At 39.4% G+C, this 16,976-nt stretch overlaps 3 protein-coding genes across 3 annotated transcripts; 2 read left to right on the plus strand and 1 right to left on the minus strand.

The window, feature by feature from the left end:
• The first annotated feature begins 676 nt into the window (after positions 1 to 676).
• Positions 677 to 2,069, plus strand: ppp1r27b (protein phosphatase 1, regulatory subunit 27b). The gene is made up of 3 exons (XM_085356441.1): positions 677 to 1,009; positions 1,112 to 1,262; positions 1,478 to 2,069. Exons 1-3 carry the CDS (start codon positions 784 to 786, stop codon positions 1,599 to 1,601), a joined length of 501 nt encoding a protein of 166 aa, XP_085212567.1. The 5' UTR covers positions 677 to 783; the 3' UTR covers positions 1,602 to 2,069.
• Positions 1,655 to 7,141, minus strand: LOC146631222 (excitatory amino acid transporter 3-like). The gene is made up of 7 exons (XM_085356654.1): positions 7,009 to 7,141; positions 6,591 to 6,606; positions 5,883 to 5,999; positions 5,346 to 5,540; positions 5,125 to 5,259; positions 4,480 to 4,587; positions 1,655 to 1,805 (listed from the first exon to the last, which is right to left on the minus strand). The coding sequence occupies exons 1-7, from the start codon at positions 7,139 to 7,141 to the stop codon at positions 1,655 to 1,657; spliced, it is 855 nt and encodes a 284-aa protein (XP_085212780.1).
• Positions 7,142 to 12,362: 5,221 nt separating this feature from the next.
• On the plus strand, positions 12,363 to 14,695 carry LOC146631223 (aly/REF export factor 2-like). The gene is made up of 6 exons (XM_085356442.1): positions 12,363 to 12,645; positions 13,395 to 13,568; positions 13,649 to 13,796; positions 13,913 to 13,979; positions 14,260 to 14,443; positions 14,556 to 14,695. Exons 1-6 carry the CDS (start codon positions 12,454 to 12,456, stop codon positions 14,574 to 14,576), a joined length of 786 nt encoding a protein of 261 aa, XP_085212568.1. The 5' UTR covers positions 12,363 to 12,453; the 3' UTR covers positions 14,577 to 14,695.
• The last annotated feature ends 2,281 nt before the right edge of the window (positions 14,696 to 16,976 follow it).

The following is a 16,976-nucleotide window of genomic DNA, read 5'->3' on the forward strand; positions in this document are numbered from 1 at the left end:
TACCAAACTTGATGAGAAATTTTTTTTTTAAAACAAATTTAAAAGAGGCGGAGTCAGAGGACTTCACAAATGTGTTTACATTTTTCATCTGGAGATTATCATTGAACAAAACTTCAAGGCAATTCATCCATCTGTATTTTAGCATCGCACAGCTCGAAAGACAAAAACAGCTTAAAGTGAAATGAAGCAAATCTTCACATTTAAGGAGTCTGAGGAAGACTGTGCTGCCTTACTGATAAAGAGGATGATGCAAACCCCAGTAATCTGGAAGTTACCCATCCTGTGTTACACATAATGATGACCATGATGACAGTCGTCCTTTCTTGACTGTTTGTGTCAGGCAGTTACTGGTCAACAGCCTCCACATGCCAGCAACCTTACCCCTCTGTGACCCCCCCACCAACACCGCCTGGTGTTTACTAGAAGCCTCCATCTTCTCCCACCCCCTCCCAGCTGGCAAGATGTCACCGCTATCTTTAAGTGAACAGCATCTGGGCATGTGGGGGTGACAGCAGCGGTAAGGGTTACTGGCTGTAATGTCTGGAGACGTGAAGCTTGTGACAGGCCAGTGGGACGGCCTGCCAGAGGGACTACTCATCTTCCAAATCTCGCCACTGGATCTGTGAGGTGTTGCATCCTAAAATAGCCCGACAGAGTATAAAAAGACCCACGGGGAGGCCGGGCCTTCAGAGGAACTCTTCACTAGAAAGCAAGAGAGCCACACTGAGAACAGACCGACTGATCTTTTTCTAGTTGCTGCATTTGAAAACTTCTGCAGAGACCATGATGAAATACTATCACTGCCCTGCATCCCAGACCTTGGGAATCAAACCTTGCAGCCAGGACATCCCAATCACCTGCAGAGGCGCTGCTTCTCTGAAGCCAATCCGAAGTGTCCACTTCCCCAATGACATCCTTTTCCAGGACTATGTGCGACAGGGCGAGCTAGAAAGGATTGGACGCTTCATCCGAGCCCAGAGAGTGACGCTCGACACCATTTACCACTCCGGTGAGAGCCACGCAAATGAAAGGCTCAGTTACACTAGTAGAAATGTTTCTTCTCAGACTTTATTCAGTGCGCTAACTGTGTCCTGCTTTCCTCTCTGAGCAGGCATGGCTGCAATCCACGAGGCCGTCCTGTCTGGGAACCTGGAGTGTGTGAAGCTCCTGGTCCAGTATGGAGCAGATATCCACCAGAGAGACGAGGAGGGATGGACCCCTCTGCACATGGCCTGCAGTGATGGCTTCCCAGACATCGCACGGTGAGCCTCGAGACTTTCTCCTTTATAGTTAAAAAGTTTAGCTTAAGGGAAGATTGTGTGCAATGCAAATCCAAGGAAGCCACACGAATCGCAGTGAGCCAGCTGGAGGAGGCTGACATCATGTTTACAGTGGCTCCACAGATGTAGAAGGTCACGCTCCCTGACACTGAAGCATGGTGATCTTTTTCACTGACGACGGTTTATCTTTCTTTCAGCTTTCTTCTCTCCCTGGGTGCCGACCCCGAGCTGGAGAACGACTGCGGGGAGAAGCCGGCTGATCTCATCGATGAGGACAACAAGGAGCTGCTGGAGCTTTTCGGGCTAGCTGCCAACGACTGAGACTCCCTGAAGCAGCCTTTAAACCCTGAAAATCGTCTGCTCTGCAGGAATGGTTAGGCAAAGCCACGTCGGTCCAGGATCCTGACTCTGTGAGGTGCCTCAACTTTGATCCAGGACTGCGGAGGTCTGGTGGAAGGAGGGCTGACAGAGCTGGTCTGGATGCCCTCTGAGTGGAGTCGATGTTCGCTGGAAGGAGGACTCCACCTAAAACTCCAGCAGCACAGATTTGTTGTTTCCTGTCAGGGCTTCAGATCTTTTTTTTAAATGCTGTGAACGAAATGAATCTTTGGATTTTGTTTGGTAGAAACTTTACGACTTTTGCCTGTTGAAAGCTTTGAACTAACAAAACCAAACAGGCTGCAGTGTGTGCAGTGTGCGGCTTATCAAGTTGGTTACTTGTGCCTTTTGATTATTGTGAGTTAAATGTTCTCTTTATAGTCTTTTGTATGACTTTTTATACTTATTTTTTAAATAAAGTTTATCAGTTTGTCTGACTTTGCCGTCATTTCCCTGCTTAACGTGAAAAAACCTCTGTCTCATGTTTCACATGAACATATGTCAATGCTGCATTTGCATCTTTAAAATGACATCAAACTAATCGATCACAGAGGAAAACCGCAAAAAGCCATCATAGCCTCTTGTGCCAAAAACTGCAGTACCTCCAGTGACCACTTGAGGCTGGCTCCAGTTGATCCCATTTTAAAGCGTCGAGATGAGCATTTTGCTTCCCCATGTTGGTATGAATATTAAACATATAAGGTTAATTCATAATAAATCAAAATGAATGACTGAGCCCACAAAACTTATCTCAGCACTGTTTACAAAGGTCAGAGGTGAAGGATCATTTGCATAGGAAACTTATGGCCAACTATGGAAGCACATCCTGGGAGCGTTTCAGCCACAGCAGCCTCAGGTCAGCTAATTGGTTGGTGGGACAAAATGAAAAAGGTATTCTGGACGTATTCCCTCAACACTGCCACTTACTGTGGTTTTAATGAGGACTTACTGTAGATCTATTTCTTACAGTCAGTATGTTGGTCCTAAATTTGACCCAAGTGACTGGCACTGACCTGAAAATATTGTGTTTCCTCAGTGACAGCGCAGTGTCTTCAGTGTATCTGCTCTATTTTAGTGTCCGTTTTGTTTTGGGTTTCAGTCTCTTGTGGCTACTCTACCCTGACTTTGCACTTCCTGTGAGATGCCCTGAGAGGATAGAGAAATAATGCATGTGCTTATAGCTTTCCCCTTGTTGAGGGAACCGGTAATTGTTCTGTTGAAATCTTTGTGTCTCTGCAGCCTGAAGATTAAGATTTTTTTTAACTTGGTCAAATTTTTGGCCATTCTCTGGCCATTCTTTTCTGGCCACTTTTGACTTTTCTTTTTTTCTCATTCCGTTTATTGAGCACAGGTGAGTTGAGGGACACCACTAATACTTCAACTAGTTTTTGTTTTTTCACCTTTTTTGGTTTGTGGTAAGGCATAATGTTAGAACTGTAGCTGCTTTGACATAATAATAACTTTATTTGTAAAGCACTTTTCAAAACCCAAGTGCTTCATAGTTAGAATAAAAGCCGAATACAGAGATGTATGTGGAAACATGCAGACACATAAACAAACAGGTTATCATCCATAAAGTCAGATATTCACTCCAACTATGGCCAAAATAAATATGAAAAGATTAAGGGATATATTAATATGAGTCACTAAACTGCTAAATATTTCAAAATATGGTGGGTGAAACTGATCTCAGAACAGGCAGTCCTCTGAGGACCAGATTCTGTAATTTTGGTGCTGTGCCAATGGCTATGACATAATCAGAGCAACAATGCCACAAATCCCAGGCAGCTGTAAGTTTTGCAGATGTGCACATGCATGACACATTTAAGGTGCTGGTGTAAATTTGTAAACTTTGGCACTGTTGACCGAAGACAAAGGAAGAAGAGGGAGAGTGTGGAGGTGAGAATAGCGAGCGGGGACTGTGAGGGGTAAAGACAGATGGAGCATACTGGACAATATGAATATGGAGCTCCCCAGCAGGAGGCAAGGTTCCCCCCCCTTTGGTGGTCCTCCTCGGGTCCTTGTACTCTGGGGCCTCTGGATATCTGGGGCCTGGATCTCCTCCATACCTGCTTCATACCCTGGTGGACGGGGCTATGGCTCCCCACACTCCCTAGCAGATCGTTACATGGAGAAACCTTTGGAATACAAGCATGCTGATCCACACAGGTATGCACACAGGTGTACACACGGGTATTCACAGACGCGGACTACACCTTTCTTGGCTGCTGCCTCAAAGCACATAGTGTGCTGTCTATCTTGCGTGCTGCACAATATAGTTTATTATTTAGTATCTACTGTTATCTACTGCTAGCTTTATTGTGATGGTGCTGTTTTTTTTTTATTATGTTGCTCTTTGCTGTTTGCTTTCTCTTCTGTTTTTTTTCTCCATACAGGTGATCCAGGTGTTTTGTTTGTTTTTCTTTTCTTTTTTTTTCTTTCTTCCCCCCCTTCTCACCGTCTCTTCTCCCCTCTGGTTTTCTTTCTCTCCCTCTCTTTCTTTCATTCTTTCTCCCTGTCCTATCCCCCAGTCATTTCTGTCCCGTTTGTAGCAACCGAAAATAAAATAAATTCATAATTATAATAAAGGTCAATCAAATGGACCAATATGGCAAGGCCATGATGATCCACTTGGTAAAATAAATCCACTTGGCATCTTTCTTGGCCTTAAGACAACAATTCTGGTGGCTAAAGATCCAAACGGGACACAAAAAAAGAAAAGGCTAAATTATCATATCGTAACAACAACAAATCCTAAATGGGCCTTAAGCACCTCTGAGAAAATCTTATGGTTAAAAAGAAAAGAAGTCATCATAGTTACTGTATCATTTCCTGTCTATGCTCCTCCAGTTCTTTTTTGGACACTTCATAGATGATCGACACACCAATGCAGTCTGAAGAGACGTTGACGATGGTGTTGCATCGATCTCTGAAAGGCAAAGAATGACCACAGAACGCAGCCAGTCAGCAAATTGTTCTTTCTGAACTCTGATAATGAGTTTCAACCCTCAAACACATGAACAGCTAAACATAGCACATCAATACAAATATGAACAGTCATCATAGTGGTGATGATGTGGGTTTGTTTTGCAGCCCCAGGCCTTCAGCAGCTTTCAGTCATTGAGCCGACCATGAACTCTTCTGTATATCAAACTATTCTAGAGTCAAATGTGAGGCCATCTGCCGACAGCTAGAACTGGGCTGAAAAAGAGCTGTGCATAAATGAATGCCTGAAAACCTGAATGAACTGAAGCAGCATTGTTGAAAAGAGTGGGCTGAAATTCCTCCACAATGACATGCAAGATGATAAAGCCCCACAAAACAGTTACTTCGAGTTACTGCAGGACTTCAGGAATTTGCTGAGATCTTTGGAACTTTACACAAACACAGCAAACAGTTTTTAAGATGTGAAAAGGCAGCAGTAGTAATGTGTCAGACATTAAAATGAACAGAAAGCGAAACTTACAGGAGCCATTCTACAGCCACCAGAATAGAGGCATCCTGAGCAGGTAAGCCGACCGCTGTCAGAACAAACAGAGTGGTCACTGCTCCTGTAGCTGGGATCCCTCCTGCGCCGATGCTGGTGGCTGCTGCCGTCACACTGCACACCAAAGCAAAGCATACAGACTCTTCAGAGTCTGCATGATGCATTTTTAAAGGCCTGAAACAACAGAAATACTGAGGTACGCAATGGTAAATAACTGGCTCAAGTTCAGATTGATGCGGTTGAGCTGGGCGATGAAAACGACTGCGACCACTTCGTAAAGGACGCTTCCGTTCATGTTGGTGCTGGTGCAGATGGGCAGCATGAAGCGAGGGACTCTTCTTTTGATCCTCAGTTTCTCCTCACAGCACAAAAACATGAGGGGCAATGCAGCAGAGCTATGAGAGGCAGCACATCATTTGTTAGTGCTTGAACAGCTATGGAATTATAAAACATTTACTCGGTCAGCTGTGAGGCCTTTGCTAAAACCTTTTCTTTATCTGGCTTCACTTAAACCAACATATTTTACAAAGAAGGTCAGACTATGTCAGAAATTAATAATAGAAACTGGCTGCAACACGAGTAGCAGTATTGAGAAAATGGAAAAATGTGTCATAAATAAAGCCTAACAGAAGCCAGGAAGGAAAAAGTGAACCACCTTCATAAGCCTGTAAATCCAGGATTACATCTGAACTTACCCTCTGATTACAACAGAACACCGCCCTCAGTGTGTGTCTTACCTGGATGAGATCAGCATTGCAGTGACTAAAGTGACCGCTCTCATGACAGGGAGGGGGTTACGCCTCACAAACAAGAAAAAGATCATTGGCAGAATCACCAGGCCATGGATCAGAAGCCTGAAAAAACAGTATATACACAGCCAACTGTGATTATACCAAATACAGTTTCTCACTGCCTAAAACAATGAGACTCAACTGAAGGATTTATATATCTCCATTGTTCCAAATCCCCCCAAAGACGACTTTTTTTTTTAGATAACAGACCTATCTGGTAGTTAGTCACTTCTGACAGAAACCCTTCATTTTTGTTTTTTAGCCTTCATCGTGCTAATTTTTCCATCCCACAACTTTGTAAAAGATTTGGATAAAAATGAAAGTTACTCTGAATGAATCATCAGTGTAAACCCTGTCTGTTAGATTTTTTAAACGAACAATGAGTATTTTTATTTACACTTGCAATTTAAAAAAGAAATAGTGCTGTTTTGGTATAAACTAGCACATTTGGTTTTTATTTTGTATTTCTTTTTTATTCTTTCTGTTTTATTGTAATATTTAATTTTAGTAAATAAATTGCAGGAGCAACCTTTTCTAATGTTCCCATGTAAACTTTATTTGAATTATTTCAACAGCAGCTTTCAACTGTCAACAGTGGAAACGGTGAAAACACCTGCGATGGCTCCATTAGCCCACTAGATGTAGCTGTTTAACCTGGTGGGATTTTCACCTGCAACAAATATGCCAAAAAGAGCGAGTTCTGATCATCTGTGACCAGCTAAACATTTTAATAACAGCTGCTATCAACATAAAAGAAAAAGAAGGAAATAAAGAAACCACTGGCGCATGCGCAATTAATATTGACATTATTTTAATTCACATTTACCCTGATTAAAATTCAGTGATTAAGCCTGTTGACTTGCCTCATACTGTTTGACTTGCATCAGAAGTAAATTAACCCTGTAAGTTTATTTATAAAACACTTCCACAGACATTTAGTCACAGAGCGCTGTGCAGCTAAACAATAACCTGGAATAATCACAATAAAGTGAAATTAAAATACATTTAACAGCAGCACAAAACCATACCGCTCAGAACAAAGTAATTGGTGGGTTAACCAGTCATCACTTACCACCAGCAACCCCCAACACACTTAGGAACAAAAACTTGTTGACCAGGACAAAGTTCCAGCATTTGAGCAGCCTTTGCCTCCAGATCGCAGCATCGGCAGCAGTGTTTTCCTCCTCACGACCGTTAGTCGCCATTTTTCTGCTGCACAGTTAGCTAAAAATTTAGCCACATTCGCTGGCTACTAATCAGGCATTTATAAAATAATTTATAATTAGATATTTATGAACAAAGTTGAGAAACCATTTCGATAAATAAATAATGAATATAATGAACATAAAATGATCGCAAGCCTCAGAAATCTGACTTTTACCGACTTTTCACAGGTATTCTAGGATGGAAGTCACGTGACCACCAAGCGAAACTCCTTGGCGCGCTGATTCCAACTTTTGATTGTTTGTTTTTGTTTATTTGTGATCGTTTTTATTTATTTGTTTGTTTTTATCTTTGGAGAAGTTTGTCTATTTATTTATTTATTCTGTGAGAAAATTTGGTCAGTGTGAGGAATGGGAAAAAATACAAATAAAAATGTACTTATGAAAAGAAAGGACGAGGGCACAGAAGTTATTACAAACTGAATTCAAAAGAGGAGATGAAGGCTCGCTGGCTTTCTGATTTGCTCATTCTTGGACTGTTTAAAAGTCAAGTTTCATTTCATTGTTCAGCTGGTGAACATTGGGTTTCCTGCCAGAACATTTGCATTGATAATCTGAGAATAACTTTCTTGATCCCAAAGGGAAACTTGAGTGTCTGACATAACTCATGTCCTATTTGTATGAGAATTTAAAAGCCTGATGGCTGTGGGTGCGAATGATCATCCAGTACTGATGTTTTTCTGTTCCTGTACCACCCGCAGTGTGTCCAATCTGCCAGCTTTCTTCACTGCTTTGCCCAGCCTCCTTGCATCCATGTTTCTGATGCTGTCTTCCCAGCAGGCCGCAGCATAGAAAATCACACTTGCAGTTACAGACTGACAGAACATCTCCAGCAATTTACTGCAGATGCCGGGAGATCTTAGTTTCCTTAACAAATAGAGGCGACTTTAGTTTGTATCTAGGGTTTTAGAGAGGTTCATACTGAGGTAGTTTTTGTGATGACCTGTAAAACTTAAAACAGTGCAATCAATGACATAATTCCCTGATTAGTCAACTTGCAGAAAATTGTAACTTTTTTTTGCAAAAAAGTGCAACACAAGGTTCAGGTTCACAAAGTTGAATGTATACTTACTTTCCTTTTATTTGGGGACTGTTTCTTAAAAATATACAAATTACAGGTGTCATTTTTTTCATTTCTACTTAACATTTCCAGCACAGAACTGTTGTAATTGAATTTTTCTCATGTGGTTTACTGTGTTGCTTTTGTTTTAGTTTTGTGTTCTTTTCATTTGTGACTTTAACTTTGAAAACTCAAAGAACTGTGAGCTCGTTTTCATTAAAGTGAGCTGTCTTCTGATCTGAGCTAACATTCCCTGCTACGTCCAGCTGTCTGCCAGCTTTTTCTGGCTCAGAAATTTTCCTTTTTTTCCTTTTTTTTTTTTTAATCTGTCAGTCATAGTGGTCATTTTTGTGTGCCTGATATTTCTAATAGTAACACTCATTTAAATTAGCCCCATATATTTTCATTACAAAGCTGTTATCGAGGGTGTTGTTTTAATTTTTCTTGTTTTTAATACTGCCAAAAAGCAGTTGATGCAAATCACTTTAAACTGCAATGTAAAAATTCAAATGTCAGACAGATTTGGGCTCAGAGAGGGGAGGCCATCTGCTTCAGCTAGTGAAGGTATAGCTTTTGTATCAGAAATACTAAGATAATAAATTTTATTAGTTTACTGGTTTCCATGCTTTCACTTCAATACTGTGATTTCCTCGACTCATCAAGCCTTATTTTATTCATGGTCCAGTTTGGTCGGGCTTTACCGAAGCTCTAACAAACTGATGCTGCTATTTAATTTGACCAAAGCTAAAAATAAGTCAATACAGTTTATTTATAAACCATATTTTTGTTCAAGAATATACTTATTAATTTCCAACATGAAACAAAGTAAAAGAAAGAAACTAAACAATATCTGTTTTTTGAATCCAGCAGTGGATAAATTGCAAACAGATAAAGAGCAGAGAGGTGTGGGATAAGAGATAAGAGATGGGTCCGTGGACAGGTTTGTGAAACTCAAAAGGACAGTGATGATCTGATTGTAACGTCAGTGACTCCACACTAAAAGGTCAACGACTGAAGATATATAATTGTTGCTTGAGAGAGTTGAGTGAGAGGATCTGAATGGATTTTATTGTTATTCTTCAACTGTTAGTAGGTGTGGCTGCTAAGTTAATGGACCGCTGATGTGGTAGTTTATATTTCTAATCAACAGATTAATTAGATTAGTGCAGATACAAGATCAAAGGTAAGAAATGTGGCGTGATAGAAAGCGGGCTAACATCTTGTAACTTCTATTTACAGGTTCCTCATTTGATTTGGTCTTTATTCAAAACATTTTTGTAATGAAAGTACGTTTATGGAAATAGCTGATTATACAGCAAAAACACAAACACATGTCAATGTCATGTCCCCGGGGGCCAAACCTGACCTTTTGAAAGATTTGGCTTACCTGTTTGTAGCTGTGGTAGTTTCTTTATATCACGTTCATTGTCAGTTTTATTGCTACGAGTTCCTTTAACAGCTTGCAATTGAAAAGAAAGTATTTTTCTTCTTCCTGCTCCTTTTCACACATGGTTGTAGTGCTTTATTGATAGAAAGTGTGGTTGGTTTGTTTGATCTGTTGTACCAAGTGTGAAATGAATAAATAAATGAAATGAAATGAAAGTCTTTAAGTATTTTGCCAGAACTCTCAAAGAGTATTCCTCACTGACACTGAGAGCTAACAGGACTAGTTTTCTAAGGTTAACTGGTTGACATGATGTATTGAAGAGAATAATCATCAGACACTTTTATGTTCCACAGAGCCGTAAACTCAAATCTAAACAGCGTAAAATCAAATAATTGGCCTGGTGATGATCTCACCGTATACATTTTGCTTGGAAACTGACTGTCATTAACCTCATAACTAATGTTTCCTTTTTGCTGCATGTGGCAGTTATACACATCAAATTCAAATCAATTCAATGTGGTTAAAATCAGATTTATGAACATTACAATAGCTTATACCCAAGGTAAAGTATCTCTGAGAAAACCCAAGAAATCAGATTATCCCCTATGAACAAGTTAACTCTATGTTTTTGAGTGGATTAATTTGCAGTTTATTTGTTCAGCTGGGTGAAACTGCTAGGTAAATACAATTAGCATTAAAGAAACTAAAATTTAGTCCCCTATAGTATTCTCTTTTTAATTCCAATAATCCACAAGGTTTTTAAGACATAATGTGTAGTAATCATTTCAATTTTAATGAACAACACGTATCTTTTTGAGCTCCAGGCTTTCTCCAGAACTCCAAACATTAAAATCCTCAAAGGAATCAATAACCTTCTACCAGTTTGAATGAATTATTAGGGGTTTATTGTAGCTGCATTTGCTTTTCTTTGTAATAGTTTTTGTCATGTCCCACCAATGTCTGAGTGTGTTTGTAGTGACCTTTGTACTGACATGTTGACCTGCAGGAATCTTTGCTGTTTTCTTCAGTCATGAAATAAAAACACTTTAGAAAGGTTTCTGCCTGCGGGATAAAAAGGCTGTACAGTCCCACAAAAAGAAGGATCACCTGATCACTCTACGTAGGTCCACAATCAATATCATTTCATCATTTTAAAACTTACAGTAAATCAAACATGTTTTCTACATCAGTGTCAGAAAATATAACAAACTTTTCATTAAATTAATAAATCACTGGAATATCACATCTAATCCAACAAACTAATTCACTTATTGGTTTGTTGGATTGATTAAATTCATCATTTTTAAATACACTTGTTGCTGAATATTAGTTTTTGTAGAAGCACCAGTGGTGTGAAACATGTAAACAGTCAGGAGGATGCAGGAAAAGGTGTGGGCCTGTAGGTGGGTTTCAGACACATAAACGGTTAGGCTCTCAGTGTAATGCGAATTATTCTGCAAATTAAAGCCACCAACTGAAATCCTCAGGCAATGTTTGAAAGCAGTTCAGTAACAGCTCTGGGTGGTCATTGTTGTTTTTTCTATGACCGTTGACAGTGCTGCTTACAGGTTACAGCTTACCGAAACTATGTTGCTAAACTTTGTTCCTTATCTGTGGTATCAAAGTACTACTAAACTACTTCAGCAGTAACAGTGAAAATGCAGCTAGTACACAATCTCAGATTTTATTTGCATGTATAAAATTGGTGCTTTTTGTGTTTGGAAAATGTCAAACTATTAAATTGCATGAGAAAAAAATCATAATTTACATCAGAGCGGATCTTCTAATATAACATATTTCTAATTTTCAAAAGTTTGATTCCTTTTTTTTCTGCTGTGTTTAATCCCGGTAAGAAGAAGAACTTCTTATTCATTTGTGTTCTTCTGTCATATTAACGCTACCTCTTTTTATTACTATTGTTGTTTCTTTTAAAATGTTGACTTGAATTTAACTTTTCATAAACATTCACAAAGCGATATTTCAGTTAAAACAAATCTATCACTTACATATAACAGTTTAATGAAGAATACTGTATAAGAATGAGTCAAAACAGTTTGTCTAAATATTTCTGATTCTGGCTTCTCTACACTGGCTCCCTATATTTTTTAGAATCACTTTAAACATTTTACTGATTGCTTTTAAAGAACTTTTGTGTCTGGAGCTAGAAAGCAGAAATGTTGACCCAATATGTCTCAGATGCCAACACAAGGCCTTTGAAGTCCATCATCATGGTAATAAAAACTTTTGCCATCAACCAAACCATAAAAAGTTAGGGCTTGTGGAGTCAGGGACCTCCTTGAAATCTTCTCCTAAATCACTTTTTTTTTTTTAATCTTTTGATGGCCACAAGCTTTGAGCTGCTTTATTTACGATATTCCCTGCCAAATATTACTTTTTAATTATTTGTAGTTTTCATGGTCAGAAATTGAACGTTTGTCTTTTGTAGGTTTTATTCTCAGTGCTTGAGGCAACTGTTGGTGCGATTTGGTGCTATGTAAAAAAAAAGTAAATATAACTGAACCGAATTCTCTGTTTAAATCTGTCCTGCTTATATCAAGCAAAACGGTTTTTGATACTTCATTGTGTTTTGGAAATGTAAAAATATTATATATCACACTTATCCTTTAAATATAGAAAATGCTACATATTCATTTACATATTAATCGTTTACTATTAAAGTGTCTTTTTTTTTCAAAAGGCGGAGCTTCTGCGTCAGCGAAGCTTCCCTCTGACGTCATTTCCGTCAATTTCAACATCGCGCCGCCGGTAGCTTATAAACAGCCTCCTCTGCACGCTTTGTCGGTAGTCTTTGTCCGTCTTCTTTGTCGGTGAAGTTTAAACAGCGCCATGGGTGATAAGATGGACATGTCTCTGGACGACATTATCAAGATGAGCAAGAAAGGAGGCGGAGGTAGAGGCCGCGGGAGAGGAACGTTCGCCCGGGCTGGAGGCTCAGGTCGAGGCGGCGGGCCGTCGAGGCCGGCGCGGGGCCGACAGAGCAACTTCAACCGAAACAACAGATCCACGCCGTACACGAGGGTATGGAAGAAAAGCGGTTGAAATTGTGAAAATAGTTAAAATATTGGAAATGTATTTTAAAATGAGTCATTAAAGGTGTAATTACGTGATTACGGACTTCCGGAAACTAGCATGGTTCAGTTAACAGTAACAGGAGAAGCTAGGAGCTGAACCAGCATGGACTCTGAGGGACTTTTCTGTGCCTGTTTTCTTGTATTTCTTCGGCTGCTGTGATTGATATGGATGTTTTACCCTCGCTGCAGTGTTTTTTTTTTTTTGTTGTTTTTTTTTTGCTGTTGTTGTTTTTTGTTTTTGTCTTTGTCAGCATTTTATAGCCTGCTCGAGCAAAAAGAGCCGAAATCCTGTCTACCAAACTATTTTTTTTTGTTTGCCTCCTGACAAAACTGCTTCAAAGTGGGGCCTTTGCTTCATTTTTTTGGCCGCATACTTAACATGGGGTTTTTTCCAACCTGTGGAAACTCGCTGCCTTACTGTCACCACCTCTGTGGAAAGAAGAGTGTTTTCAGGCACTGAAGAAAGACTCTCATCCCTTTTGAATGGACTCCTCCTGTGAAGACCTGGATGATGCCTCTAGCCTGATTCCCGTGATGTTTATAGGGAGTAATGACCATAAACTGGTTATTAGATTACATTTTTCAATAGCCTTCAGACATTCAATATTCAAGTGCTTTAAGCCATCATAGTAGCACTCTGAGTTTCCTAGAACAAAACACAAACTAAGCCTGTATTTAATTTTTTTGTCTCCACAGCCCAGAGAGTTGCCTGATAAATGGCAGCACGATATGTTTGAGGAGCATGTTGGTGGACGTGCTGGAAACAGTGGTGGAAACGGCGGAGGAAACAGTGGTGGAAATGGCGGAGGAAACGGCAGCAAGCTGCTGATTTCCAATCTGGACTTTGGTGTCTCTGATTCTGATATCAGGGTAATTAGCTAAGCTCAGATCTATTTTGCTCACCTCAGATGCTGAGGAATGGCACTGATTTTCCAGATTTTACTTTTTAGGAGCTGTTTGCTGAGTTCGGAGCGTTGAAGAAGGCATCTATACACTATGATCGGTCTGGTCGCAGTAAAGGAACTGCAGACGTCCACTTTGTAAATAAGGCAGATGCACTGAAAGCCATGAAGCACTATAACGGCGTACCGCTTGATGGTGAGGATTTGTTCCCATGCTTGTTCTCTTGTTTAGGCGTGTGCACATGGGTGTTGTTAATGGTAACTAACTAAATTTATACTTCTGTTATTTTTATTTTTATTTTTTCCCGCCAGGCCGCCCTATGAAAATCCAACAAGCCACTTTAGAATTCGACACACAGAACACACAGAATACACAAGGGTATGTTTTTTTGTTTTTAAAAAAAGGATCTGGGGTTGTAAATCAAGGTTGATGGGTTAATGTGATGACATAGGCATTGAAAATGGGTTACGATGTTACGCAGTTTAAAAAAAAAAAAAAATCAATTTATGTATTACACGGATTTTGAGATTTGATAAGTGATTTATTGCAAAATCGACAACAAATTCCATTAATTTTCTTCCATTTATCTGGGTGGGGGGAGCTTGTTAGGCTTTTACAGGTTCTCTGGAGTAACTCTCTTTCTTTTTATTGTTTGCAGCTCAAACAAAGGTTTTGATCGGACTAGGCTCGGTCAGCCCAGGGTTGAAAGGCGGCGAGGAGGAGGTGGTGGTGGAGGCGGCGGTGGCGGTGGAGGTTTTAGAGGCCGCGGGAGGGGAGGAGGAAACAGACCCCAGCTTTCTGCAGAGGAACTTGATGCCCAGTTGGATGCCTATAATGCTGAGGTATGTAATCAGGCTGCATAAAATCAGTTTCCTTAATTATTTGGATAATACTGTGAACACAATTTTCTAATCTGTTTCTTCTTCTTCTTCTTCTTTTTTTTCTTCATCTTAGTGTAAGATGGACACCAGTTAAAAGGACTCTGATGGGATGATGCTCCCGTTCCTTTTATCATTTTTTTATTTTGGCTAATCAGATGTGATGGATCAGACCCTTGTGTTTTAAAGACATTTTGTATGGACCATTTTTTTGTTTTGGGTGTTATTTTCAAATTTTCTCTTTTTATAACCATAAAACCATGTTATCAGGATTCAGGAACTGTTGTTGCCTTAAACCTGTAATGAGAATCTTTGTTCTCTTTTTTTTTTTTTTTTTTTTTTTTTTTTTTTTTTTTTTTTTGTATAAACATGGTTGAATGACAGACTTCTGAATGTAAATTTAAAAACAAAAAAAGTTGCATTTTAATGTACACTGGTTCTGTCACTCAGTACTGTATATTTGACACATGGACACGTTCAAAGGATTTTGTACATAAATTCATGATATTGAGTCATCTTTAGAAAAACGTCTCTCGTCTTCTTGGACTCCTCACAGTGGTGCCAAATGTTGACTGGCCATGTTCAGGCCAACTACTGAAACAATGTTAAACTAAAGCCTTTGTCTTTGTAATGGTGCATTCTCAAAGCACCACACAATGAATTACCTGAGAAGTCTCTACCACTGGTACTCTTCCTCATACAAGATCAACATCTTGATCTTGCTGCTTGTACCTCTTCATATTGTCTTTGCTCCGTCTTCTTGGTGGTGTCTCTCATATGTTCAGTATCTGAATTGATATTAGGGCTGCAGCAACCGATTATCTTAGAAATTGAGTAATCTCGGTTATTTAATCAAGTAATTGGATAGGAAATACTTTTCTCTAATGAGCAATACTAAATATACAAAGGAGGGCGGTGCAGGTTTTTCAAAATGAACTCCTTGCAATGTTTTAATGAAAACGTTTGTCAAGAAGGACAACAAAACCCTTTGTATTAATGTGCAAATAAATGAAATTTAAACAAAAACACAAGTAAAAAATGCATAAATAACTTAAGGTACATTCAGAAGGTCAAACTCAATAAAATATGTATATGAAGTTTACCTTTACTTCCCAGTAAAGCTTTTATTGCTGATTACAGAGCTGCTGTTTTGGACACTAGAAACACGTTTTCTCTCGCTCCACCTGAGCTCAGCTGCTCTTCGCAGCGTGTGTGCAAACTGCACCAGTGTCATCCTCACTGCTGCTGTTGTGTTATCAGTGTGTGTGGGGTTAACATTGCTCCTGAGTACCATTTCAGGTCTGTTTTTAAATCACAAATGTTTCACATTTCCATAGCGACAGTGGTATGAGCCGTGCCTTAAACAGCATCGAAACAAAGAATTTGTATTAAGAATTTTTTATAATAGAGTTATTCGAATTACTCGATAATTCGTAGCTCTAACTGATAACTTTCAGCATCACACAGTGAAACTAATGTAGTCATGTTTTATCTTATAATTTTATAAAAATGTAAACAGATTTCAAGACAAGACTTGTATTTCTTCATGTCTAGACTACTGCAAAAGCCTTTTTACTTCCTGCACTCATTTTTGCATTTGAACACTGGCTTCCAGAATGTTATAGAATTGATGTAACTGATAACTAGTTTTAAGGCCATTGGCTTTACAACTTCTGCATCTTTCAACTGCAGTTGTGCGATAATGATCCACACGGGGATGCCGGTCCCTGCCTCACTGAAGACTTAAGGCAACAGTGTTTGCAGTCAGTGCCCCGAGGCACTGGTCCTTGGTTATTAATAAATAATAATGGCTTTTATTTTTGGCCATTAGCAAAGAGACCAGGAAAGGGCCAGAAAAAAACAAAGAAACAGAAAACAACTAATTGAATTAGATGGAAAGAACACATAAATTGGTAATAAAAAAGATTTAGGTTGAAGTTATGGCTCATTACACCCGTGCCACATATTATATATGATTAAGAAAAATTATTGCTTTGTAGCCACAGCACCTAGACGCCACGCAGTCATTCAGATGACATTCAACTGTATTCCAGTATAAGTAAATGTGTAACTTTTGTATAGGCGACTCCATCTGTCTGACACCTAAAGCTTCCCAAAGCTGGGCCATGCAAGAGGAGAACAACAAGCAAAACAGGAACAGAAAGACTGAAAAAGAAAAGAATCAAGGTGTTGCAGAGACGAGACCTCAACCCGATTTAAATGCTGTGGTGGGAACTTTAAGAGCGCTGTACACAAACAAATGCCCACAAACCTCAATGAACTGAATCAGCGCTGTAAGGAAGAGAGAGCTGAAATTCTTTCACAATGACAAGAGACTGATAAAGTCATACAGAAATGATTATTGGGGTGTACTTAGTTGTTCACAGGAACTGCATAGTAGTGTCCAGTGAGAACTTTCTTAAGAAAAAAAAAAAAGAAAAAGAAAAATTATCAGAAGGTGTAGGTTTTGTAAGAATTTGCCTCTGCACACACAAAA

The sequence above is a fragment of the Diplotaxodon limnothrissa genome, linkage group LG6 (genome assembly GCF_057381915.1).
Source record: "Diplotaxodon limnothrissa isolate DT_005_m linkage group LG6, D_limnothrissa_male_GT1.1, whole genome shotgun sequence".
In the NCBI taxonomy this organism is placed as follows: Eukaryota; Metazoa; Chordata; class Actinopteri; order Cichliformes; family Cichlidae; genus Diplotaxodon; species Diplotaxodon limnothrissa.